Raw genomic sequence first — 20621 nt, 5'->3', positions numbered from 1 at the left:
TTGTCTTCCCATACACCTGTTTTCAATCCCATTCATTACCTGTTGTGTATTTAACCCTCTGTTTCCCCTCATGTCTTTGTCAGAGATTGTTTTATTGTCAGTGTAGTGTGATTGTTGTATAGGTGTGCGTCGGGTCCTTGTACCCATGTTTATGTACATTTAGTGTTATGGAGCATACTCCGTGGACTTTATTAAAAGACTCCATTTTACACTCCATTTGACTCTCCTGCGCCTGACTTCCCTGCCACCTATTACATCTACGCATGACAATCACTTCCATTAAATTTGAGTATTTAATGGCTCTTTTATGGTTTTTGATAATTAGTGGGTATCGACCTAATTCTGCTCTGCATGCATTATTTTGTGTTTGTTCCATTATGTGATGTCTTGGTTGGTGAGCGGACCCCAGACCTCACAACCATAAAGACAATGGCTTCTAGAACTGAGTCAAGTATTTTTAGCCAGATCCTAATTGGGATGTCTAATTTTATGTTCCTTTTGATGGCGTAGAATGTCCTTCTTGCCTTGTCTCTCAGATCGTTCACAGCTTTGTGGAATTTACCTGTGGCGCTGATGTTTAGGCCAATGTATGTAAAGGTTTTTTTGTGTGCTCTAGGGCAACGATGTCTAGATGGAATTTGTATTTGTGATCCTGGCAACTGGATCTTTTTTGGAACACCATTATTTTTGACTGAGATTTACTGTCAGGGCCCAGGTCTGACAGAATCTGTGCATAAGATCTAGGTGCTGCTGTAGGCCCTTCTTGGTTGGTGACAGAAGCACCAGATCATCAGCAAACAGTAGACATTTGACTTGAGATTCTAGCTGGGTGAGGCCGGGTGTTGCAGACTGTTCTAGTGAACTCGTCAGGTTGTTGATATGTATGTTGAAGAGGGTGAGGCCGGGTGCTGCAGACTGTTCTAGTGAACTCGTCAGGTTGTTGATATGTATGTTGAAGAGGGTGAGGCCGGGTGCTGCAGACTGTTCTAGTGAACTCGTCAGGTTGTTGATATGTATGTTGAAGAGGGTGAGGCCGGGTGCTGCAGACTGTTCTAGTGCCCTCGTCAGGTTGTTGATATGTACAGTGGGGAGAACAAGTATTTGATACACTGCCGATTTTGCAGGTTTTCCTACTTACAAAGCATGTAGAGGTCTGTCATTTTTATCATAGGTACACTTCAACTGTGAGAGACGGAATCTAAAACAAAAATTCAGAAAATCACATTGTATGATTTTTAAGTAATTAATTTACTCGTTAATTTACTCGTCAGTTTGTTGATATGTATGTTGAAGAGGGTGAGGCTTAAGCTGTATCCCCGTCTCACCCCACGGCCCTGTGGGAAGAAATGTGTGTTTTTTGCCAATTTTAACCGCACACTTGCTGTTTGTGTACATGGATGTTATAATGTTGTTTGTTTTTCCCCCAACACCACTTTCCATCAGTTTATATAGCAGACTTTCATGATATACTGAAATCAACACAGAATTTAATTTTATTTTTCTTTTACCTTTATTTAACTAAGTCATTTAAGAACAAATTATTATTTTCAATGACAGCCTAGGAACAGTGGGTTAACTGCCTTGTTCAGGGGAACAGTGGGTTAACTGCCTTGTTCAGGGGAACAGTGGGTTAACTGCCTTGTTCAGGGGCAGAAGGACAGATTTTTACCTTGTCAGCTCGGGGATTCGATCTTGCAACCTTTCGGCTGCTCTAACCACTAGGCTACCTGTCGCCTCGCCTGAGAAGACTTTGCCTTTGTTTTGGTTCGTTTGTTTGTCAATTAGGGTGTGCAGGGTGAATACGTGGTCTGTCGTACGGCAATTTTACATTCGCTCATTACATTGTTTTCACTGATGTATGTGTCTGCTCTTAATGATAAATACAGAGGATTTCCCCAAGGTTGCTGTTGACGCTTATCCCACGGTAGTTATTGGGTTCAAATTTGTCTTTACTTTTGTGGATTGGGTTAATCAGTCATTGGTTCTAAATATTGGGGGAAGATGCCAGAGCTGATTGATGATTGACTGAGGTTGATGTTAGATTCTCTGGTTTCTTCCATTACATTGAGCTGATTGATGATTGATTGAGGTTGATGTTAGATTCTCTGGTTTCTTCATTACATTGAGCTGATTTCTGAGGTGCTGTTCACTAGTGTATTTCTGTATTGTTTTAGTGATTCACCATAGCGAAGAAGTAGTCTCAGGTTTTCTGGGTCTCTATGTTTTTGGCTGGACAGGTTTCTCCATTTCCTTATGTTTTTGCATTCTTCATCAAACCATTTGTCATTGTTGTTAATTTTAGATTGTCTGCTTGAAAACGTTAGATTTGATAGGGAAGCTGAGAGGTAAAATATACTGTTTAGGTTTTCTACTGCCAAGTTTACACCTTCACTATGACAGTGGAACATTTTGTCCAGGAAATCATCTAGAAGGGATTGAATTTGTTGTTGCCTAATTGTTTTTTGGCAGGTTTCTACACTACTTTCCTTCCATCTATGATGTTTCTTAATATTACTCAGTTCCTTTGGCGCCTCATGATTCAGTATTGCTCTTTTCAAGTAGATGTGATTTTGCTGTGATCTGATAGGGGTGTCAGTGGGCTGACTGTGAACGCTCTGAGAGACTCTGGGTTGAGGTCAGTAATAAACTGGTCTACAGTACTACTGCAAAGGAATGAGCTATAGGTGTACCTACCATAGGAGTCCCCTCGAAGCCTCCCATTGACTATGTACATACCCAGCGTCGAACAGAGATGCAGGAGTTGTGACCCATTTTTGTTGGTTAAGTTGTGTCTAGGGGGGCGTATGGGGCAGGGAATGCTGTCACCTCCAGGCAGGTGTTTGTCCCCCTGTGTGCTGAGGGTGTCAGGTTCTTGTCCAGTTCTGGCATTTAGGTCACCACATGTCCCCGGGCCTGGAAATGGTTGATCTCCCCCTCCTGGATGGAGAATCTGTGATTGTTAAAGTATGGGGATTCTAGTGGGGGGATATAGGTAGCACACATGAGGAAATGTGTTTTTAATAACCTGCCCAGGGACTGAGGTTGAAAATTAGCCGGCTGGCTAAAACCGGCACTTTTACTGAAACGTTGATTAATGTGCACTGTCCCTGTAAAAAAAAAAAAAAAAAAAAAAAATGTTTCTCTGTCTGTCTGTCTCTCTGTCTCTCTCTCTGTCTCTCTCTGTCTCTCTCTCTCTCTCTCTCTCTGTCTCTCTCTGTCTCTCTCTCTCTCCTCTCTCTCTCTCTCTGTCTCCTACTCCTCCAGACATACCAGAGATCAGTGTAAGCCACAACAGTAGCCTGATGATGATAGAGGGTGATAATGTAACGGTCAGCTGTAATGGGTCAGGAGCTCCCCTCCCCGAAGTCGACTGGACCGTCGCTGGACTAAACTCCATCAACACACACCTGGTGAGACATACACACACCTGGTGAGACCTACACACACCTGGTGAGACCTACACACACCTGGTGAGACCTACACACACCTGGTGAGACCTACACACACCTGGTGAGACATACACACACCTGGTGAGACATACACACACCTGGTGAGACCTACACACACCTGGTGAGACCTACACACACCTGGTGAGACCTACACACACCTGGTGAGACATACACACACCTGGTGAGACATACACACACCTGGTGAGACATACACACACCTGGTGAGACATACACACACCTGGTGAGACATACAGACACCTGTAACCAGGCACACACACAGGTCACCTTAATAATCTAATCTCCTGTCCTCTAGTTCTCCAGTCTAAAGTGTACTGTAATCTAATGTCCACCAACCCTATTCATCTCCTCTAGTTCTCCAGTCTAGCGTGTACTGTAGTCTAATGTCCACCAACCCTATTCATCTCCTCTAGTTCTCCAGTCTAGCGTGTACTGTAGTCAAATGTCCACCAACCCTATTCAAATCAAATCAAATGTATTTATATAGCCCTTCGTACATCAGCTGATATCTCAAAGTGCTGTACAGAAACCCAGCCTAAAACCCCAAACAGCAAGCAATGCAGGTGTAGAAGCACGGTGGCTTGGAAAAACTCCCTAGAAAGGCCAAAACCTAGGAAGAAACCTAGAGAGGAACCCCAAACAAAATCAAATCAAATCAAATCAAATCAAATCAAATTTTATTTGTCACATACACATGGTTAGCAGATGTTAATGCGAGTGTAGCGAAATGCTTGTGCTTCTAGTTCCGACAATGCAGTAATAACAAGTAATCTAACTAACAATTCCAAAACTACTGTCTTGTACACAGTGTAAGGGGATAAAGAATATGTACATAAGGATATATGAATGAGTGATGGTACAGAGCAGCATAGGCAAGATACAGTAGATGGTATCGAGTACAGTATGTACAAATGAGATGAGTATGTAAACAAAGTGGCATAGTATAAAGTGGCTAGTGATACATGTATTACATAAGGATACCGTCGATGATATAGAGTACAGTATATACGTATGCATATGAGATGAATAATGTAGGGTAAGTAACATTTATATAAGGTAGCATTGTTTAAAGTGGCTAGTGATATATTTACATCATTTCCCATCAATTCCCATTATTAAAGTGGCTGGAGTTGAGTCAGTGTCAGTGTGTTGGCAGCAGCCACTCAGTGTTAGTGGTGGCTGTTTAACAGTCTGATGGCCTTGAGATATAAGCTGTTTTTCAGTCAGCAAGCAATGCAGGTGTAGAAGCACGGTGGCTAGGAAAAACTCCCTAGAAAGGCCAAAACCTAGGAAGAAACCTAGGCTATGTGGGGTGGCCAGGCTATGTGGGGTGGCCAGTCCTCTTCTGGCTGTGCCGGGTGGAGATTATAACAAAACATGGTCAAGATGTTCAAATGTTCATAAATGACCAGCATGGTCGAATAATAATAAGGCAGAATAGTTGAAACTGGAGCAGCAGCACAGTCAGGTGGACTGGGGACAGCAAGGAGTCATCATGTCAGGTATTCCTGGGGCATAGTCCTAGGGCTCAGGTCCTCCGAGAGAGAGAAAGAAAGAGAGAATTAGAGAGAGCATATGTGGGATGGCCAGTCCTCTTCTGGCTGTGCCGGGTGGAGATTATAACAGAACATGGCCAAGATGTTCAAATGTTCATAAATGACCAGCATGGTCGAATAATAATAAGGCAGAACAGTTGAAACTGGAGCAGCAGCACAGCCAGGTGGACTGGGGACAGCAAGGAGTCATCATGTCAGGTAGTCCTGGGGCATGGTCCTAGGGCTCAGGTCCTCCGAGAGAGAGAAAGAGAGAAGGAGAGAATTAGAGAACGCACACTTAGATTCACACAGGACACCAAATAGGACAGGAGAAGTACTCCAGATATAACAAACTGACCCTAGCCCCCCGACACATAAACTACTGCAGCATAAATACTGGAGGCTGAGACAGGAGGGGTCAGGAGACACTGTGGCCCACTCCGAGGACACCCCCGGACAGGGCCAAACAGGAAGGATATATTCATCTCCTCTAGTTCTCCAGACTAACATGTACTGTAGTCTAATGTCCACCAACCCTATTCATCTCCTCTAGTTCTCCAGTCTAGCGTGTACTGTAGTCAAATGTCCACCAACCCTATTCATCTCCTCTAGTTCTCCAGACTAACATGTACTGTAGTCTAATGTCCACCAACCCTATTCATCTTCTCCAGGTCTCCAGTCTAACGTGTACTGTAGTCTAATGTCCACCAACCCTATTCATCTCCTCTAGGTCTCCAGTCTAACGTGTACTGTAGTCTAATGTCCACCAACCCTATTCACCTCCTCTAGTTCTCCAGTCTAACGTGTACTGTAGTCTAATGTCCACCAACCCTATTCATCTCCTCTAGGTCTCCAGTCTAACGTGTACTGTAGTCTAATGTCCACCAACCCTATTCATCTCCTCTAGTTCTCCAGTCTAACGTGTACTGTAGTCTAATGTCCACCAACCCTATTCATCTCCTCTAGTTCTCCAGTCTAGCGTGTACTGTAGTCTAATGTCCACCAACCCTATTCATCTCCTCTAGTTCTCCAGTCTAACGTGTACTGTAGTCTAATGTCCACCAACCCTATTCATCTCCTCTAGTTCTCCAGTCTAATGTGTACTGTAGTCTAATGTCCACCAACCCTATTCATCTCCTCTAGTTCTCCAGTCTAGCGTGTACTGTAGTCTAATGTCCACCAACCCTATTCATCTCCTCTAGTTCTCCAGTCTAGCGTGTACTGTAGTCTAATGTCCACCAACCCTATTCATCTCCTCTAGTTCTCCAGACTAATGTCCACCAACCCTATTCATCTTCCCTAGGTCTCCAGTCTAACGTGTACTGTAGTCTAATGTTGTGTTCTCCGCTCATCTCCTTTCCTCTCCTCTCCTCAGTCAATCATTTGTATTTGTATTTATTTGTACATCAGCATATGTCACAACGTGCTTATAGAGAAACCCAGCATTAATCCCCCAATCAGCACGCAATGTAGATGTAGAAGCATGGTGGTTAGGAAAAACTCCCCAGAAAGGTAGGAACCTATGAAGAAACCTAGAGAGGAACCAGGCTCTGAGGGGTGGCCAGTCTTCTTCTGGCTGTACCGGGTGGAGATTATAAGAGTACATGGCCATCAAGACCAGATTGTTCTTCAAGATGTTTATAGATGACCAGGAGGGTCAAATAGTCATTATGGAGGCTGCAACAGCTCAGCACCTCAGGAGTAAATGTCAGTTGAGTTTTCATAGCCGAGCATTCAGAGGTAGAGAGGTAGAGAGGTAGAGAGGTAGAGAGGTAGAGAGGGAGAGACTAATGTGTATGGTAGTCTAATGCCTTGTTCTCTCCTCTCCTCTCCTCTCTTCTCCTCTCCTCTCCTCTCCTCTCCTCTATGTCTCTCTAGTCTAATGTCTACTGGCCCAACATCCATTCTATTAACCTGACGCTAGTCAACGTAAGTCGAGACGACAACGGCTTCCTGCTCACCTGCATAGCAGAGAACCTAGTGGGAATGACCAACGCTTCCATCCAGCTGGCTGTACAGTGTAGGTTTCAATCCACGTGTGTGTGTGTGTGTGTGTGTGTGTGTGTGTGTGTGTGTGTGTGTGTGTGTGTGTGTGTGTGTGTGCGTGCGTGCGTGCGTTGCGTTGCGTGCGTGCGTGTGTCCGTCCAATGGTTATCATTCCCAACTGTACAGTGTAGGTTTCAATCCACGGGTGTGTGTATATATGTGCATGCGAACAGCATAGCAGAGAACTTGTTAGGAATGATAACCGTTGGAGGATATATACAGTATGGGATTCATCCCAATGGCTCCCTATTCCCTATAGAGTGCACTACTATTGACCAGGACCCAATGGCTCCATATTCCTTTATAGTGCACTACTTGTGACCAGGACCCAATGGCTCCATATTCCTTTATAGTGCACTACTAATGACCAGGACCCAATGGCTCCCTATTCCCTTTATAGTGCACTACTAATGCCATATATGATATATATGTGAAACGATATGTGGTTGTCCACCTAGCTATCATGTGATATGTGGTTGTCCCACCTAGCTATCATGTGATATGTGGTTGTTCACCTAGCTATCATGTGATATGTGGTTGTCCCACCTAGCTATCATGTGATATGTGGTTGTCCACCTAGCTATCATGTGATATGTGGAGTGGAGTATGTGGAAGGAGTGTTGTATGGCATTGAAGCTCGTTTGGAGGTTAGATAGCGCAGTGTCCAAGGACGGGCCGGAAGTATATAGAATGGTGTCGTCTGTGTAGAGGTGGATCAGGGAATCGCCCGCAGCAAGAGCAACATCATTGATATATACAGAGAAAAGAGTCGGCCCGAGGATTGAACCTTGTGGCACCCCCATAGAGACTGCCAGAGGACCGGACAGCATGCCCTCCGATTTGACACACTGAACTCTGTCTGCAAAGTAATTGGTGAACCAGGCAAGGCAGTCATCCGAAAAACCGAGGCTACTGAGTCTGCCGATAAGAATATGGTGATTGACAGAGTCGAAAGCCTTGGCAAGGTCGATGAAGACGGCTGCACAGTACTGTCTTTTATCGATGGCGGTTATGATATCGTTTAGTACCTTGAGTGTGGCTGAGGTGCACCCATGACCAGCTCTGAAACCAGATTGCACAGCGGAGAAGGTACGGTGGGATTCGAGATGGTCAGTGACCTGTTTGTTGACTTGGCTTTCAAAGACCTTAGATAGGCAGGGCAGGATGGATATAGGTCTGTAACAGTTTGGGTCCAGGGTGTCTCCCCCTTTGAAGAGGGGGATGACTGCGGCAGCTTTCCAATCCTTGGGGATCTCAGACGATATGAAAGAGAGGTTGAACAGGCTGGTAATAGGGGTTGCGACAATGGCGGCGGATAGTTTCAGAAATAAAGGGGCCAGATTGTCAAGCCCAGCTGATTTGTACGGGTCCAGGTTTTGCAGCTCTTTCAGAACATCTGCTATCTGGATTTGGGTAAAGGAGAACCTGGAGAGGCTTGGGCGAGTAGCTGCGGGGGGGGGGGGGGGGGGGGGGCAGAGCTGTTGGCTGAGGTTGGAGTAGCCAGGCGGAAGGCATGGCCAGCTGTTGAGAAATGCTTGTTGAAGTTTTCGATAATCATGGATTTATCGGTGGTGACCGTGTTACCTAGCCTCAGTGCAGTGGACAGCTGGGAGGAGGTGCGCTTGTTCTACATGGACTTCACAGTGTCCCAGAACTTTTTGGAGTTGGAGCTACAGGATGAAAACTTCTGCCTGAAGAAGCTGGCCTTAGCTTTCCTGACTGACTGCGTGTATTGGTTCCTGACTTCCCTGAACAGTTGCATATCGCGGGGACTATTCGATGCTATTGCAGTCCCCCACAGGATATTTTTGTGCTGGTCGAGGGCAGTCAGGTCTGGAGTGAACCAGGGGCTATATCTGTTCTTAGTTCTGCATGTTTTGAACGGAGCATGCTTATCTAAAATGGTGAGGAAGTTACTTTTAATGAATAACCAGGCATCCTCAACTGACGGGATGAGGTCAATGTCCTTCCAGGATACCCGGGCCAGGTCGATTAGAAAGGCCTGCTCACAGAAGTGTTTTAGGGAGCGTTTGACAGTGATGAGGGGTGGTCGTTTGACTGCGGCTCCGTAGCGGATACAGGCAATGAGGCAGTGATTGCTGAGATCCTGGTTGAAGACAGCGGAGGTGTATTTGGAGGGCCAGTTGGTCAGGATGACGTCTATGAGGGTGCCCTTGTTTACAGATTTAAGGTTGTACTTGGTGGGTTCCTTGATGATTTGTGTGAGATTGAGGGCATCTAGCTTAGATTGTAGGACTGCCGAGGTGTTAAGCATATCTCAGTTTAGGTCACCTAACAGAACAAACTCTGAAGCTAGATGGGGGGCGATCAATTCACAAATGGTGTCCAGGGCACAGCTGGGAGCTGAGGGGGGTCGGTAGCAGGCGGCAACAGTGAGAGACTTATTTCTGGAGAGAGTAATTTTCAAAATTAGTAGTTCGAACTGTTTGGGTATGGACCTGGAAAGTATGACATTACTTTGCAGGCTATCTCTGCAGTGAACTGCAACTCTTCCCCCTTTGGCAGTTCTATCAAGTGATATATGTCCTCTAGCCAGCTAACTAGCACGTGATATGGGGTTGTCCACCTAGCTATCATGTGATATGTGATTGTCCCACCTAGCTATCATGTGATATGTGATTGTCCCACCTAGCTATCATGTGATATGTGGTTGTCCTACCTAGCTATCATGTGATATGTGGTTGTCCCACCTAGCTATCATGTGATATGTGGTTGTCCCACCTAGCTATCATGTGAAATGTGGTTGTCCCACCTAGCTATCATGTGATATGTGGTTGTCCCACCTAGCTATCACGTGATATGTGGTTGTCCACCTAGCTATCATGTGATATGTGATTGTCCCACCTAGCTATCATGTACTAGCTATACTTCGGACCTTGGAACCCCTCAACTGAAGCTAGCCAACGAACTACCAGCTTCAGCAAAACATTGCTAGCGGTCTTCAGCTAACCGGTCATCAGCTAACCTTTAGCTCGGAAAGCTCTCGCCAGTTCGAACAACGCGACTCTAACCAGAGCATAACGGACCTATTTATTATTTTATTTTATTTTTCATCCCCGGATTCCCATCGCAAACGGAACATTTTGAGCTCCTGGGCTACAATATCCAGACCCACGACCGGTCCATCGATGTCACTGCATGAAGAGGAATAAACAGATACCCCCATCGCGACGTCCCCAAAGGCTAACTCTCTAGCCCCTGCTATCTCCTTGCTTGCAAATTCGGCCTGCTAACTGCTAGCTTGTTTAGCCCGGTCCGCTAACTGCTACCGTGTTTAGCACCGTCTACTAACTGTTAGCTTGTTAGCACAGGCCTGCTAACCGTCTGAATCGCCGCGTCCCAAACACTCACTGAACCCATATTTACTTTCTATCCCTTTTCGATTTTTAATTTGTTTATACCTTCCGGTAACCTGCCTCACCCAATGTGATACGGAACCGCTATTATCTTTACATTTTTAGAACACACTCAAGAACCTCCAGAAGCTAACCAGCTAACTGGCTACAAGCTATTTGGTCATTGTTAGTTTTCTAACCTGGATAACACTCGCCAGTCCAGCTTCCCTGCCCCATCCACCGCTGCCCCTTGGACACTGATCACTTGGCTACATAGCTGATGCATGCTGGACTGTCCATTAATCACGGTAATCCATTCTGCTTGTTTATGTTTTATCTGTCGGCCCCAGCCGCACTTAGGCTCTGTGTGTAGTTAATCCGACCCTCTCTGCCTAATCAATCGCCATTCTACCTGCTGTTGTTGTGCTAGCTGATTAGCTGCTGTCTCACCTACTGTTTTAGCTAGCTCTCCCAATTCAACACCTGTGATTACTGTATGCCTCGCTGTATGTCTTTCTCAAATGTCAATATGCCTTGTATACTGTTGTGCAGGTTAGTTATCATTGTTTTAGTTTACAATGGAGCCCCTAGTTCCACTCTTTATACCCCTGTTACCTCCTTTGTCCCACCCCCCACACATGCGGTGACCTCACCCATTACAACCAGCATGTCCAGAGATACAACCTCTCTCATCATCACCCAGTGCCTGGGCTTACCTCCGCTGTACCCGCACCCCACCATACCCCTGTTTGCGCATTATGCCCTGAATATATTCTACCATGCCCAGAAACCTGCTCCTCTTATTCTCTGTCCCCAACGCCCTAGGCGACCAGTTTTGATAGCCTTCAGCCGCACCCTCATACTACTCCTTCTCTGTTCCGCGGGTGATGTGGAGGTAAACCCAGGCCCTGCATGTCCCCAGGCACCCTCATTTGTTGACTTCTGTGATCGAAAAAGCCTTGGTTTCATGCATGTCAACATCAGAAGCCTCCTCCCTAAGTTTGTCTTACTCACTGCTCTAGCACACTCTGCTAACCCTGATATCCTTGCCGTGTCTGAATCCTGGCTCAGGAAGGCCACCAAAAATTCTGAGATTTCCATACCCAACTATAACATCTTCCGTCAAGATAGAACTGCCAAAGGAGGAGGAGTTGCAGTCTACTGCAGAGATAGCCTGCAAAGTAATGTCATACTTTCCAGGTCCATACCCAAACAGTTCGAACTACTAATTTTGAAAATTACTCTCTCCAGAAATAAGTCTCTCACTGTTGCCGCCTGCTACCGACCCCCCTCAGCTCCCAGCTGTGCCCTGGACACCATTTGTGAATTGATCGCCCCCCATCTAGCTTCAGAGTTTGTTCTGTTAGGTGACCTAAACTGGGATATGCTTAACACCCCGGCAGTCCTACAATCTAAGCTAGATGCCCTCAATCTCACTCAAATCATCAAGGAACCCACCAGGTACAACCCTAACTCTGTAAACAAGGGCACCCTCATTGACGTCATCCTGACCAACTGGCCCTCCAAATACACCTCCGCTGTCTTCAACCAGGATCTCAGCGATCACTGCCTCATTGCCTGTATCCGCTATGGAGCCGCAGTCAAACGACCACCCCTCATCACTGTCAAACGCTCCCTAAAACACTTCTGTGAGCAGGCCTTTCTAATCGACCTGGCCCGGGTATCCTGGAAGGACATTGACCTCATCCCGTCAGTTGAGGATGCCTGGTCTTTCTTTAAAAGTAACTTCCTCACCATTTTAGATAAGCATGCTCCGTTCAAAAAATGCAGAACTAAGAACAGATATAGCCCCTGGTTCACTCCAGACCTGACTGCCCTCGACCAGCACAAAAACATCCTGTGGCGGACTGCACTAACATCGAACAGTCCCCGCGATATGCAACTGTTCAGGGAAGTCAGGAACCAATACACACAGTCAGTCAGGAAAGCTAAAGCCAACTTCTTCAGGCAGAAGTTTGCATCTTGTAGCTCCAACTCCAAAAAGTTCTGGGACACTGTGAAGTCCATGGAGAACAAGAGCACCTCCTCCCAGCTGCCCACTGCACTGAGGCTAGGTAACACGGTCACCACCGATAAATCCATGATTATCGAAAACTTCAACAAGCATTTCTCAACGGCTGGCCATGCCTTCCGCCTGGCTACTCCAACCTCGTCCAACAGCTCCCCCCCCCCCGCAGCTACTCGCCCAAGCCTCTCCAGGTTCTCCTTTACCCAAATCCAGATAGCAGATGTTCTGAAAGAGCTGCAAAACCTGGACCCGTACAAATCAGCTGGGCTTGACAATCTGGACCCTCTATTCCTGAAACTATCCGCCGCCATTGTCGCAACCCCTATTACCAGCCTGTTCAACCTCTCTTTCATATCGTCTGAGATCCCCAAGGATTGGAAAGCTGCCGCAGTCATCCCCCTCTTCAAAGGGGGCGACACCCTGGACCCAAACTGTTACAGACCTATATCCATCCTGCCCTGCCTATCTAAGGTCTTCGAAAGCCAAGTCAACAAACAGGTCACTGACCATCTTGAATCCCACCGTACCTTCTCCGCTGTGCAATCTGGTTTCCGAGCCGGTCACGGGTGTACCTCAGCCACGCTCAAGGTACTAAACGATATCATAACCGCCATCGATAAAAGACAGTACTGTGCAGCCGTCTTCATAGACCTTGCCAAGGCTTTCGACTCTGTCAATCACCGCATTCTTATCGGCAGACTCAGTAGCCTCGGTTTTTCGGATGACTGCCTTGCCTGGTTCACCAATTACTTTGCAGACAGAGTTCAGTGTGTCAAATCGGAGGGCATGCTGTCCGGTCCTCTGGCAGTCTCTATGGGGGTGCCACAGGGTTCAATTCTCGGGCCGACTCTTTTCTCTGTATATATCAATGATGTTTCTCATGCTGCGGGCGATTCCCTGATCCACCTCTACGCAGACGACACCATTCTATATACTTCCGGCCCGTCCTTGGACACTGTGCTATCTAACCTCCAAACGAGCTTCAATGCCATACAGCACTCCTTCCGTGGCCTCCAACTGCTCTTAAACGCTAGTAAAACCAAATGCATGCTTTTCAACCGTTCGCTGCCTGCACCCGCACGCCTGACCAGCATCACCACCCTGGATGGTTCCGACCTTGAATATGTGGACATCTATAAGTACCTAGGTGTCTGGCTAGACTCTAAACTCTCCTTCCAGACCCATATCAAACATCTCCAATCGAAAATCAAATCAAGAGTCGGCTTTCTATTCCGCAACAAAGCCTCCTTCACTCACGCCGCCAAACTTACCCTAGTAAAACTGACTATCCTACCGATCCTCGACTTCGGCGATGTCATCTACAAAATTGCTTCCAACACTCTACTCAGCAAACTGGATGCAGTTTATCACAGTGCCATCCGCTTTGTCACTAAAGCACCTTATACCACCCACCACTGCGACTTGTATGCTCTAGTCGGCTGGCCCTCGCTACATATTCGTCGCCAGACCCACTGGCTCCAGGTCATCTACAAGTCCATGCTAGGTAAAGCTCCGCCTTATCTCAGTTCACTGGTTACGATGGCAACACCCATCCGTAGCACGCGCTCCAGCAGGTGTATCTCACTGATCATCCCTAAAGCCAACACCTCATTTGGCCGCCTTTCGTTCCAGTTCTCTGCTGCCTGTGATTGGAACGAATTGCAAAAATCGCTGAAGTTGGAGACTTTTATCTCCCTCACCAACTTCAAACATCTGCTATCTGAGCAGCTAACCGATCGCTGCAGCTGTACATAGTCTATTGGTAAATAGCCCACCCATTTTCACCTACCTCATCCCCATACTGTTTTTATTTATTTATTTTTCTGCTCTTTTGCACACCAATATCTCTATCTCTACCTTTACATAACCATCTGATCATTTATCACTCCAGTGTTAATCTGCATAATTGTAATTATTTGCATACCTTCTCATGCCTTTTGCACACAATGTATATATAGACTCCCCTTTTTTCTACTGTGTTATTGACTTGTTAATTGTTTACTCCATGTGTAACTTTGTGTTGTCTGTTCACACTGCTATGCCTTATCTTGGCCAGGTCGCAGTTGCAAATGAGAACTTGTTCTCAACTAGCCTACCTGGTTAAATAAAGGTGAAATAAAAATAAAAAAATGTGATATGTGGTTGTCCCACCTAGCAATCATGTGATATGTGGTTGTCCCACCTAGCTATCATGTGGTTGTCCCACCTAGCTATCATGTGATATGTGGTTGTCCACCTAGCTATCATGTGATATGTGGTTGTCCCACCTAGCTATCATGTGATATGTTGTTGTCCACCTAGCTATCATGTGATATGTGGTTGTCCCACCTAGCTTTCATGTGATATGTGGTTGTCCCACCTAGCTTTCATGTGATATGTGGTTGTCCCACCTGGGATCCAAGATGGCGGTGCAGTAGAACGTGTGTATCTGTCTTTGTCTTATCCCGTGTAAATAGCCGGTATCCATCTTAATCTCACTTTCTGTCTACGAACTGAATATATTTTCCTGCAACCCGCCTCACCTAATGTGGTACAGATCTGCTATTTCTATTCCTTATAACTGGAACTTCCATCAGGAGCTAGCCAGCTAACTAGCTACTAGTCTTTATTAGCCACGGCTAGCTGTCCTCTAGCCAGCTAACTAGCTACTAGTCTTTATTAGCCACGGCTAGCGGTCCTCTAGCCAGCTAACTAGCTACTAGTCTTTATTAGCCACGGCTAGCTGTCCTCTAGCCAGCTAACTAGCTTCTAGTCTTTATTAGCCACGGCTAGCTGTCCTCTAGCCAGATAACTAGCTACTAATCTTTATTAGCCACGGCTAGCTGTCCTCTAGCCAGCTAACTAGTTACTAGTCTTTATTAAGTCGTTTAATCATATCAGTGTTAAATCATATGAGTGTTTTAATCATATCAGTGTTTAATCATCACAGTGTTTAAATCATTAATGTTTTGCATTGTGAAATCTAGCTTGTGGAATTGGCCAACCATTAATTAAAGTTAGAAGACACCATTGTGTGTCAAAATCATCACAGTTTCTTCTGTCCTCAGTTTCCCCTTACAGTTCCACCAGTCATCCTGAAACTGTCCGAGCCATGCTGTGTCAAAACCTTCACAGTTTCCTCTGCTCCCCTTCCAGTTCCACCAGTCATCCTGAAACTGTCCGAGCCATGCTGTGTCAAAACCTTCACAGTTTCCTCTGCTCCTCCTCCAGTTCCACCAGTCATCCTGAAACTGTCCGAGCCATGCTGTGTCAAAACCTTCAGTTTCCTTTGCTCCCCTTCCAGTTCCACCAGTCATCCTGAAACTGTCCGAGCCATGCTGTGTCAAAACCTTCACAGTTTCCCCTGCTCTTCTTCCAGTTCCACCAGTCATCCTGAAACTGTCCGAGCCATGCTGTGTCAAAACCACAGTTTCCTCTGCTCCTCTTCCAGTTCTACCAGTCATCCTGAAACTGTCCGAGCCATGCTGTGTCAAAACCTTCACAGTTTCCTCTGCTCCCCTTCCAGTTCCACCAGTCATCCTGAAACTGTCCGAGCCTGAGCGGCGCCATGACACCTGCATAGAGTTCACAGTGAGAGGCTATCCCTACCCGACGCTGCGATGGTACCACAAACAGGTGTGATTTTATTCCATTTGATTCATTTCTAATATGTAAAGCAGCATGTACATATTCTGGTCTTAGAGACCACAAGAGGTGCAGGTTTTAGTTTTTACCCCAGAACTACACAGCTAACTGAAACAATAAACGGCTTGATGCTGAGTTAGTTATATCAATCAGGCGACTAATGCTTGGGGAAAACCCAAAACAGCCACCCCTTGGGGTTCCCCCAGATTCAGGATTCAGAACCACTGATGTCAAGAGTCTGGGTCTTTTGAAAAGGTAAACAAAAATGAAACCGTATTCTAATCATGATTGTACACAGAGGGAGATCCTGCAGAGTGAGTACATCAGGACAGAGATGGATTTCTACCGGGACTATCTGGAGGGATGTCTGACTTTTATCAACCCAACACACTACGATAACGGAAACTACACGCTGCAGGCCTCCAACTCCCTGGGGACCGTCACCAAGACGGTCTACGGACACTTCCTCACGGCTCCGCCCTTTGACCCTGACCCTGACGGTAACCGCAACATTTTCTTAGACAGGGACACATCATACAGCAAAAGCTATAGGTCTCAGAACAGTGAGAAATGATGCATTGCAGCAGATTTAGCTATAGAAGCTCATTGGGATTATTTACATCACTCAGAGCTTCTCTAGTGGTAGAAGACAGTCTGACCCCATTGGGATTATTCACATCACTCAGAGCTTCTCTAGTGGTAGAAGACAGTCTGACCCCATTGGGATTATTCACATCACTCAGAGCTTCTCTAGTAGTAGAAGACAGTCTGACTCCATTTGAATTATTCACATCACTCAGAGCTTCTCTAGTGGTAGAAGACAGTCTGACCCCATTGGGATTATTCACATCACTCAGAGCTTCTCTAGTGGTAGAAGACAGTCTGACCCCATTGGGATTATTCACATCACTCAGAGCTTCTCTAGTGGTAGAAGACAGTCTGACCCCATTGGGATTATTCACATCACTCAGAGCTTCTCTAGTGGTAGAAGACAGTCTGACCCCATTGGGATTATTCACATCACTCAGAGCTTCTCTAGTGGTAGAAGACAGTCTGACCCCATTGGGATTATTCACATCACTCAGAGCTTCTCTAGTGGTAGAAGACAGTCTGACCCCATTGGGATTATTCACATCACTCAGAGCTTCTCTAGTGGTAGAAGACAGTCTGACCCCATTGGGATTATTCACATCACTCAGAGCTTCTCTAGTGGTAGAAGACAGTCTGACCCCATTGGGATTATTCACATCACCCAGAGCTTCTCTAGTGGTAGAAGACAGTCTGACCCCATTGGGATTATTCACATCACTCAGAGCTTCTCTAGTGGTAGAAGACAGTCTGACCCCATTGGGATTATTCACATCACTCAGAGCTTCTCTAGTGGTAGAAGACAGTCTGACCCCATTGGGATTATTCACATCACTCAGAGCTTCTCTAGTGGTAGAAGACAGTCTGACCCCATTGGGATTATTCACATCGCTCAGAGATTCTCTAGTGGTAGAAGACAGTCTGACTCCATTGGGATTATTCACATCACTCAGAGATTCTCTAGTGGTAGAAGACAGTCTGACTCCATTGGGATTATTCACATCACTCAGAGCTTCTCTAGTGGTAGAAGACAGTCTGACCCCATTGGGATTATTCACATCACTCAGAGCTTCTCTAGTGGTAGAAGACAGTCTGACCCCATTGGGATTATTCACACCACTCAGAGCTTCTCTAGTGGTAGAAGACAGTCTGACCCCATTGGGATTATTCACATCACTCAGAGATTCTCTAGTGGTAGAAGACAGTCTGACCCCATTGGGATTATTCACATCACCCAGAGATTCTCTAGTGGTAGAAGACAGTCTGACCCCATTGGGATTATTCACATCACCCAGAGCTTCTCTAGTGGTAGAAGACAGTCTGACCCCATTGGGATTATTCACATCACTCAGAGCTTCTCTAGTGGTAGAAGACAGTCTGACCCCATTGGGATTATTCACATCACTCAGAGCTTCTCTAGTGGTAGAAGACAGTCTGACCCCATTTGAATTATTCACATCACTCAGAGCTTCTCTAGTGGTAGAAGACAGTCTGACCCCATTGGGATTATTCACATCACTCAGAGCTTCTCTAGTGGTAGAAGACAGTCTGACCCCATTGGGATTATTCACATCACTCAGAGCTTCTCTAGTGGTAGAAGACAGTCTGACCCCATTGGGATTATTCACATCGCTCAGAGCTTCTCTAGTGGTAGAAGACAGTCTGACCCCATTGGGATTATTCACATCGCTCAGAGCTTCTCTAGTGGTAGAAGACAGTCTGACCCCATTGGGATTATTCACATCGCTCAGAGCTTCTCTAGTGGTAGAAGACAGTCTGACCCCATTGGGATTATTCACATAACTCAGAGCTTCTCTAGTGGTAGAAGACAGTCTGACCCCATTGGGATTATTCACATAACTCAGAGATTCTCTAGTGGTAGAAGACAGTCTGACCCCATTGGGATTATTCACATCACTCAGAGCTTCTCTAATGGTAGAAGACAGTCTGACCCCATTGGGATTATTCACATCACTCAGAGCTTCTCTAGTGGTAGAAGACAGTCTGACCCCATTGGGATTATTCACATCACTCAGAGCTTCTCTAGTGGTAGAAGACAGTCTGACCCCATTGGGATTATTCACATCACTCAGAGCTTCTCTAGTGGTAGAAGACAGTCTGACCCCATTGGGATTATTCACATCACTCAGAGATTCTCTAGTGGTAGAAGACAGTCTGACCCCATTGGGATTATTCACATCACTCAGAGCTTCTCTAGTGGTAGAAGACAGTCTGACCCCATTGGGATTATTCACATCACTCAGAGCTTCTCTAGTGGTAGAAGACAGTCTGACCCCATTGGGATTATTCACATCACTCAGAGCTTCTCTAGTGGTAGAAGACAGTCTGACCCCATTGGGATTATTCACATCACTCAGAGATTCTCTAGTGGTAGAAGACAGTCTGACCCCATTGGGATTATTCACATCACTCAGAGCTTCTCTAGTGGTAGAAGACAGTCTGACTCCATTGGGATTATTCACATCACTCAGAGCTTCTCTAATGGTAGAAGACAGTCTGACCCCATTGGGATTATTCACATCACTCAGAGCTTCTCTAGTGGTAGAAGACAGTCTGACCCCATTGGGATTATTCACGTCACTCAGAGCTTCTCTAGTGGTAGAAGACAGTCTGACCCCATTGGGATTATTCACATCACTCAGAGCTTCCCTAGTGGTAGAAGACAGTCTGACCCCATTGGGATTATTCACATCACTCAGAGATTCTCTAGTGGTAGAAGACAGTCTGACCCCATTGGGATTATTCACATCACTCAGAGCTTCTCTAGTGGTAGAAGACAGTCTGACCCCATTGGGATTATTCACATCACTCAGAGCTTCTCTAGTGGTAGAAGACAGTCTGACCCCATTGGGATTATTCACATCACTCAGAGCTTCTCTAGTGGTAGAAGACAGTCTGACCCCATTGGGATTATTCACATCACTCAGAGATTCTCTAGTGGTAGAAGACAGTCTGACCCCATTGGGATTATTCACATCACTCAGAGCTTCTCTAGTGGTAGAAGACAGTCTGACTCCATTGGGATTATTCACATCACTCAGAGCTTCTCTAATGGTAGAAGACAGTCTGACCCCATTGGGATTATTCACATCACTCAGAGCTTCTCTAGTGGTAGAAGACAGTCTGACCCCATTGGGATTATTCACATCACTCAGAGCTTCTCTAGTGGTAGAAGACAGTCTGACCCCATTGGGATTATTTACATCACCCAGAGCTTCTCTAGTGGTAGAAGACAGTCTGACCCCATTGGGATTATTTACATCACCCAGAGCTTCTCTAGTGGTAGAAGACAGTCTGACCCCATTGGGATTATTCACATCACTCAGAGCTTCTCTAGTGGTAGAAGACAGTCTGACCCCATTGGGATTATTCACATCACTCAGAGTTTCTCTAGTGGTAGAAGACAGTCTGACCCCATTGGGATGATTCACATCACTCAGAGCTTCTCTAGTGGTAGAAGACAGTCTGACCCCATTGGGATTATTCACATCACTCAGAGTTTCTCTAGTGGTAGAAGACAGTCTGACCCTATTGGGATTATTCACATCACTCAGAGCTTCTCTAGTGGTAGAAGACAGTCTGACCCCATTGGGATTATTCACATCACCCAGAGCTTCTCTAGTGGTAGAAGACCGTCTGACCCTATTGGGATTATTCACATCACTCAGAGCTTCTCTAGTGGTAGAAGACAGTCTGACCCCATTGGGATTATTCACATCACCCAGAGTTTCTCTAGTGGTAGAAGACAGTCTGACCCCATTGGGATGATTCACATCACCCAGAGCTTCTCTAGTGGTAGAAGACAGTCTGACCCCATTGGGATTATTCACATCACCCAGAGCTTCTCTAGTGGTAGAAGACAGTCTGACCCCATTGGGATTATTCACATCACTCAGAGCTTCTCTAGTGGTAGAAGACAGTCTGACTCCATTGGGATTATTCACATCACTCAGAG

The 20621-nt window shown here is 46.0% G+C and overlaps 1 protein-coding gene across 1 annotated transcript in view; it reads left to right on the top strand.

The window, feature by feature from the left end:
* The window catches only part of LOC110512363 (NT-3 growth factor receptor-like), a 215210-nt gene that overhangs the window by 71553 nt on the left and 123036 nt on the right, over positions 1-20621 (top strand). Inside the window, exons 6-9 of the mRNA XM_036981730.1 lie at positions 3265-3410; positions 6881-7022; positions 15939-16048; positions 16356-16557. Of these exons, the coding sequence (XP_036837625.1) occupies positions 3265-3410; positions 6881-7022; positions 15939-16048; positions 16356-16557 (600 nt within the window). The remainder of the gene's footprint in view (positions 1-3264; positions 3411-6880; positions 7023-15938; positions 16049-16355; positions 16558-20621) is intronic.

The sequence above is a fragment of the Oncorhynchus mykiss genome, chromosome 6 (assembly GCF_013265735.2).
Source record: "Oncorhynchus mykiss isolate Arlee chromosome 6, USDA_OmykA_1.1, whole genome shotgun sequence".
Classification (NCBI taxonomy): domain Eukaryota; kingdom Metazoa; phylum Chordata; class Actinopteri; order Salmoniformes; family Salmonidae; genus Oncorhynchus; species Oncorhynchus mykiss.
Note: the sequence above shows the minus strand (reverse complement) of the source record. Positions and strands in the feature narration are given on the sequence as shown.